The sequence below is a fragment of the Chelonoidis abingdonii genome, chromosome 3, assembly GCF_003597395.2.
Source record: "Chelonoidis abingdonii isolate Lonesome George chromosome 3, CheloAbing_2.0, whole genome shotgun sequence".
In the NCBI taxonomy this organism is placed as follows: domain Eukaryota; kingdom Metazoa; phylum Chordata; order Testudines; family Testudinidae; genus Chelonoidis; species Chelonoidis abingdonii.
The window spans coordinates 169727558-169735044 of record NC_133771.1 but is presented as its reverse complement, the minus strand read 5'-3'; the positions used below and the strand labels follow the sequence as shown (position 1 = coordinate 169735044).

General features: G+C 39.6%; 1 protein-coding gene across 4 annotated transcripts in view; it reads right to left on the bottom strand.

Moving 5' to 3' along the window:
- Window positions 1-2111: 2111 nt before the first annotated feature.
- The window catches only part of ANGEL2 (angel homolog 2), a 48372-nt gene continuing 42996 nt past the window's right edge, over window positions 2112-7487 (bottom strand). For 3 of the 4 annotated variants that reach the window (XM_075064328.1, XM_075064329.1, XM_075064331.1), the window contains 2 exons: window positions 5373-5536; window positions 2112-2668 (listed from right to left, as the gene is read on the bottom strand). In XM_075064328.1, coding sequence (XP_074920429.1) covers window positions 2514-2668; window positions 5373-5536 — 319 coding nt within the window. In that variant the 3' untranslated portion in view covers window positions 2112-2513. Of the gene's footprint in view, window positions 2669-5372; window positions 5537-7487 lie in introns of those variants that run through there. The other variant, XM_075064330.1, reaches the window with a different exon arrangement.

Here is a 7487-nt window from a genome sequence, read left to right as displayed (position 1 = left end):
AAATTGTTTGAAGACCTCAAGCTGCAGAGAATCCTCCAGCAAGTGACCCATGCTGCACAGGAAGGTGAAAAACCTCCAGGGCCTCTGCCAATCTGCCCCGGAGGAAAATCCCTTCCTGACCCCAAATATGGCTATCAGTTAAACCCTGAGCATGTGGGCAAGACTCACCAGCCAGCACCCAGGAAAGAATTCTCTGTAGTAACTCAGATCCTATCCCACCACAGATCACTGGGCATACTTACCTGCTGAAAAAGGTCAATTGCCAAATTAATTGCCAAAATTAGGCTATCCCATCATACAATCCCCTCCACAAACTTATCAAGCTTAGTCTTAAAGCCAGATATGTCTTTTGCCCCCTTCGTCTAATTTCAAGTCTAAACTTCCTAATGTCCAGTTTATATCCATTTGTTCTTGTGTCCACATTGGTACTAAGCTTAAATAATTCCTCTCCCTCCCTAATATTTATCCCTCCGATATAATCATATCCTCCCTCCCTCTTTTGGTTAGGCTAAACAAGCCAAGCTCTTTGAGTCTCCTTTAATGAGACGGGTTTTCCATTCCTCGGATCATCCTAGTAGCCCGTTTCTGAACCTGTTCCAGTTTGAATTCATCCTCCTTAAACCTGGGAGACCAGAACTGGGAATGTCTGCAGGAAAAAGCAGGTGCCATCAGGGGTCCTGTTGCCCCTCCAGAGCAGGGGACAGAAATCCCAGACAGCAGCAATCCCTCTTTCTCCCACAGTGACAGTGCTTCAACCCTTTCTGCTATCTACCCTTGCTCCTATACAGATCACCCACATGCAGACTTGCACAACAAGCTGAGAAGATGGCCTTTTCAGATGTATCTGGTGCCAGATATTTGTGGCATCTTCACAAAAATAGTTAAGTTATACAGCTATGCTATCAGGCAAATGGCTGCATTTACTAGTCTCAGAGCTTAGAGGCTTTACCCTAACCCACATAAAATTGGGTATGCCAAGAAGTATCTGACTATTTTTGAATAAAATAGCTAGCATTTGTTTTTCAGCATTAACTGAATGAATGGCTACAGAGCCAGACAGATCAGCTCACCGTGCAGATGGATACTTATGTCACAATCTAGTTAGCAAAGATCAGAGAAAAACCATTCAAGGAGAACCAAAACTCCAATCACCCCAAAACGTTAAGTCTGAATTATGAGTTCAATCAATTGGACTGTCATTGGCCCCACATTCCTCTGAAATAATGTTTAGCTTAAGTCTTAGAATATAAAGTGACAATCTAGAAGATGGTTATTCTGTAATTAAAATAGTAAAATAAAAGTTAAAATTAAAATACAGAAAATGGGACATGAAAGTGGACTGAACATAAAGAAATGTTTCTGAATTCAGGTGCTTATTGGAATATAATTAAGTACAAGTTTCAGTTTTTCTAGCAGCACACTAGTGACAGCAACTCTATTCAGAAATTATACTTCTGTTAGTTAACTCAATCACACACAGATCCATATATAATTTAAGTCACAAGAATTTCTGTTTGTCCTCCCCTCAGCCAAGAAGTTTGTTAATGTAGTAGCACATTAAAGTTTCATCTGTAAATCCTAGGTGTTTTGCAGGGTATGCTGTGTCATGGTGTATTATGAAACAGAACACGAGGGAATCTCTAAATACTGACTATTCTGGAGCTGTAGTAATGTTACAATATTTAAATGATGCATACATGAAAACAGTCTCATCTATTCCATAAACACTTCCAAAACCTCAGAAGGTCTGACTCCCAGATAAGTCGGTTCCAAACAAACACACACAGTGTTCAAACACAAAAGCTCCCTCAGATCTACCTGTGCTTTACTGCTGTATGTTCAGATACCACAAATTGCCTACTTGGTTTCATTTGAGATTCTTTTTAAAGCTTCTGCACATCAGCAAAACATGTTGTACTCTTGTAAGATTAACCATTACACAATCACTTTTTAGAGCATAACTAATTACCATACTGCAAGAATAGGCTCAATCCTGCTGCCCTGGCATTAGCTAAATTCCTGCTGAGGGACTCCAAGATTGTGCCCAATATTTAGGTATTTGGGAAGGGCAATAAAAGCAACCTGAAATAGAATACACTTGAAACTACATAGAAATCTACTTTGAGTTCATTATGAAATTTGCTACAAACACAATCTTTTGCTTGAAGGATTGACAGAAGTACACTGTACTTAAGAACCATCACCCATTTTACTATGATTGACAATAAAAACATTTTTTAAAAATAGTGCCATTTTCAGACTATAGCACAGACATTTTCCATTATCAAAAAGAGGAAGCTAATGTAAACTCATTTCTTTTTGTCTTTATGACTCCACAAAGTAATTTAAGCAACTTTACAAAGAAATCTCTTTAAAAACTCTACTTTACACAACACTAAAAATTCAGCATGCAGGCGAACTTAATTTAACCAGTCTGACAGTCCTTGAATTAAAAAAATTACAGGAAGAAGAGGTGGTGAAGGAAAGTGCAGATATAAAAATAATTTGGGAATTTATTCTTCAATAAGCCTGAACTGAGCTAGTAAGGACAGGTGATCAGAAGAGTTATGTTCATTGGGAAGACCATTAACTGTCCACAGATCTTGCTCTGTTAAAAGTGATAATCTACCAAGAAGCTTCAGACCTCCATCAAAAGCATCTTCGACTCCTACATAAAAAGAAAAGAAGAAAAGTATGTGCAGAAAACACAAAGTTGTGAGCCAAATTATACATACCCACAACCACCTTATACATGGAAGAAGGACTCCAACCTGAGAGGAGTGGCTTGTGATGTCTTAATACAATGCTTTGGTCACAATGATGCTATACACAAATTTGCACAAAATCACTTCACAGCTGATTATATCCACTATGTTGTGTGAGAGTTGAGATCCATCTATACATAAACAAACAAGACCTTTGACATAGTAGCTATTGCTTTGTCCATGAAAAGCAGACAGTTTAAGACCTTCACAGCAGAACAGTTTCACAGAACTCCTGGTCTTCAACAAGCCAGCAGCTACTTTTGGTCTCCATGAAACTACTCAGCTGGTTCAGGAAGTTCACTCTTCAAGCAGCTGAACAGCTCTGCAGAGCTCTAACAAGCTAGCAACTATGACTGCACTGAAGACAAGCCTAGTCACTTCAGCACAGATCCTGAACAAAGTTGAACTTTTCTCACACATCCTGGTCTTCAAAGCTACAGTTGCTGTGGCAAAGATCCTGATCTTCATAGATGAAACTATTCAGCTGCTTCAGGAGTGTTCCTGAACTGTCTGAACAGTACCACAGAACTCCTGGGCTACAAAGAACCAAAAGCTGGTTCTCAAACTGATTTCCCTCAACTAAGCATAGAATAAACCAACAACTATGCAGTAAAACCCATTTTTTTGGTTAATTAATAAAATGACCTAGCTCCAGAGACCCGTCCACTCCCAAACTTACTATGTACAAACTCTAGACTTCCCACAACCTGTAGTTTATAAGCTAATGAGGCCCAAAACATTACAAGACTTAAAATGTGAACTCTTTATTAGGCCAACTTTTAATTTATTAGCCCTTGGAAACTAATTAATCGATTTTCTTGAAACTGCTCAGAAAATTCAAGTTTTACTCGGATTATATGCCGAAAGTTTGTGCCAGAAACACTGTTTTTCATACAAAACAAAGAGCTTGAACTCCCGTTTTCAGAGCAAAACTGAATACAAACTTAATTAGGGCATGCAATGGCACTACCATAATACACTTCTACCCTGCTATAATGCAACCCGACAACACGGGTTTGCATATAGCGCGGTAGCAGCAGGGCTCCAGCGGTGTTTTAAACAGTCTGGGGCTCCGGCTGCTGCGAGGAGCCCCAGGCCCTTTAAGTCACCGCTGGAGCCCTGCCGCCTCTACCCCAGGGCTGTGGCAGTGCGGCTTGCTGGTGATTTAAAGGGCCTGTGGCTCCAGCTTTTGCGGGGAGCCCAGGCCCTTTAAATCACTGCTGCAGCCCTGCTGCCGCTGCTCTGATACAACAGCATTTCACCTATAATGCGGTAGGGATTTTTGGCTCCCCATGACCACATTACATCAGGGTAGAGATGTATATACATTCTAGGTGTTTAGGGGTCAGTCTTGCAAGGTGCTGAGTATCCTTAACTCACATTGAAGTCAGGAGCAGTTGAGGGCACATGGCACCTTGCAGAAGTTTTCAGCACATTGCAAAACCAAGTCCTTGAAGCTAGATTAATTTCCTTGCATTTTTCCTTTTACATTTGGTAGTGTATAGAAAACTGAGGCACAGATGGTTAGGCAATTTGAAAAGCCCACACCAGAAGACTGTGCTTAAGGTAGAAGTGGAACGCAGGTCTCCCTGTTCTGGGATTTACCCCTAGAACGATTCAGCTGGCCAGGCTGTACTGTATAATGGTTTTGTGACACTAAAAGGATTTCAAGCAATATAAAAGGCTCATTATCCTGTATGATGATGTAGGATGAAGCAAAGCAGATGGCCAATTGTAAAACATGGACATTTGTCTTTCAGGGATCCCAAAACAAGACCACAAATACAGTAAGTGGTACATTATCCATTCTTGACATTTAAATGTTACCAATGAAGCACTCACCCAAAAGTGTTATGTCTTCCTTGCACCATCTGGTGAGTTTTAGCTGCAACTGCAACCACAAAATTGCAGCACAGGTACACACGCTCAAATGAGGCGCTCCATTGTGATTTTTCACCTCATACCAAGAGATCTCAAAACCACGTACGTCATCTCTTGAGACAAACACTAATGCTGCTCCAAGGTAATTTTAAACATGACCACTCATGCAGAAGTTCTCAGATCTCATCTCTAACGCATCTGAAATCTCTGTTCATCATATTCTTGAAAACGTGAACCGATCATATCACTGGTCTAGTCACTAAGTTCACACAGGTTATTGAATGACAGTGATAGTACCTTGGTATTCACTTTTTTAATTAATGCTCATCAGGATTCCTCAACTCCTTGAATCTTATAGTCAAGGAGACAATGATGATCACGTAAGTGTCAAAGTGTTTGGTAAAAGAAATGGTGCAGGCCACTGCAGGGTTCTACAGAGGACGCTCCCTATGTACTACAATGATCCCAGCAAGCAACAAACTAACATGAATCAGTAAGGGAGAAAATAAAGGACAGGAAGAGTTAAGACTGCAGCCTTAATCTGTGAGGGAACAGTTTACATGTTCAAAATGTTTGGGCACCTGTAATCACTGAGGTTAGTATCTTTGTGTACTTGAGATCTGAAATTTACCAATATGCCTCCTTTTAGGCTAAGCTCTGAACTTTATCATTCAGCAGGGAGATATTCTTTAAGAGAACTTTAGTGCTTGAATTCAGCTTTTTTACCTGGCTGAGCAGCACTATCATCCTTTGCTGCAGAATAGAAAATGTAATCCACAGTGACAGCACTTCTGGAGTGACAAGTTGTTACTTCTGGAACTCCACTTTCAGATAAGTAATGAGAATAGACTGAAGATAATCTAAAGTGGTGTTGTAATTTTGAAGGAAACCTAAACAGAATTACACAAGTATTTTACTTCATTATTGCTACTAACTAAAAGACTTAGTCATTTATAAAACATTTATTTAGTTATTATGGCAAAACAAATACGCTGCATAAACAGAGTCTTTATTTTTAACGCCCCCCGAATGTGCTAAGTAACTTTCTCATGTTTTGCATCTTGTTAACTTCTTGGAGCAGGGACATAAGGTACAATTTTCAAAGGAGTCCATGTCTACACTAGCAAACTTATGGTGGGTGGCACAGCTGCACCGCTATAAGATTGCTCGTGTAGCCACTCTATGCCAACAGGAGAGAGTTCTCCTGCTGACATAGTGCTGTGCACACAAGAGCTTTTGCCAGTAAAAAACGTATGTCGACCAGGGGTCTGTTTTTTCGCATCAAGTGACATAAGTTTTGCCGACGTAAGTGGTAGCGAAGACACGGCCTAAGTCCAACTTTCAAGTGATTTAACACTTAGGATCCTGTCTCATTGATTTTCAAAGAGATTTAGGGTCAGTCTACACTAGAAATGGCACAGCAGCACAGCTGCATTGCTGTTGTGTAGATGGAAGGGGTTATTCCATTACTGTAGTAATCCATCTCAGCAAGAGGCAGTAGCTAATTGATGAAAGAATTCCTCCATTGACCATGACTGAGGATGGCTTAATTACATTGCATAGGGAGTGAAATTTTTCACAGCCCTGAATGATGTAGTTAAGTCAACCTAAATTTGTAATGTAGGCCAGACCTTCGGTTAAGTGATTCATCTTGATTAGCTCTTCCACCCATGTAATTACTGTATTCTTCCTTCCTCCTGACACCAACCACATGTCCTTCCATGCCAGTCTAAACTGGAAGCCACCTCTTGATTTTTAAGTAAACTTTTGGGTCTGACTAGCAGTTTTCATATTAAATCTTTAAAAGCTTTTAGGCTTTTTATTTTTTTTAAACTTAGTTATGAGTCTAAAAAGAGAAAGGAAGTACCTGTCTCCACACCTGTCCAATATGGAATTCTTGGAGAGGAGGGTTTTTTAAATAATTAAACTTTTTCCTGTTCTATCCAGTTTGAGCTATCTCCTCTTTGTTACCACAGTTCTTTGTTTCCCCAACAAAGATACTTATTAACATTTAGAAACCAGCATCTCCAAAATGATCAAAATGAGAGGAAATATGAGAATTTAAGCAGCTGGATACAGCTGCCACTTATAAACAGATTTCTTCAGCTGGCCTCAAATTCTATGGCTTTGCTACATCACTATAAAACAAAGAGTGCTGGTTATATCCAAAAGTAAACAGATGTCAAAAGTATTGTTTAAATGAGGAGAGATGGAACTTCCTCTGTAGTCAGTCTTGATATTTCCTTAACCTCAGCTCCTTAGTTTGGAATAACATGCATCAGTTGCCCCATATAGAAATGGTCCTTTACAATACATAATTCTAATCTTTTCCCATCTGTGATTATCTTTTCTTTCACTTTTAAATGAAAGATGATTTTTTGCCCTTTTGTACAGTTATCCTAATCCAAATGTTTCTGTTCTCCAGTTATTACTTTTGAGAACAATAGGCAGTCATGCTTTTGAACTAGTATAATTGCTGAAAGGAAGACCACCAGTATAAGAATGATGAAATATACAATTTAATTTTAGTTTATTTTTATTCACATCCTCTAGCTGCTCCGACAATTCAAGGGTGCAGGAACTAACTCATCAGAACATAGTTGTGAAATGTCAGAAGAAACATTACATTAGCTCTGAAAACTGCACTGACTCCATTTTTGAGACTTTTACTTGAGAAGATGAGTGTTTAGGTGTGGTGATGTCTATTTTTGAAAAAAGACGGTTACTCACCTTTGTAACTGTTGTTCTTCGAGATGTGTTGCTCATATCCATTTCAGTTAGGTGTGCGCGCGCCGCGTGAACGTTCGTCGGAGAAACTTTTACCCTAGCAACACTCGGTGG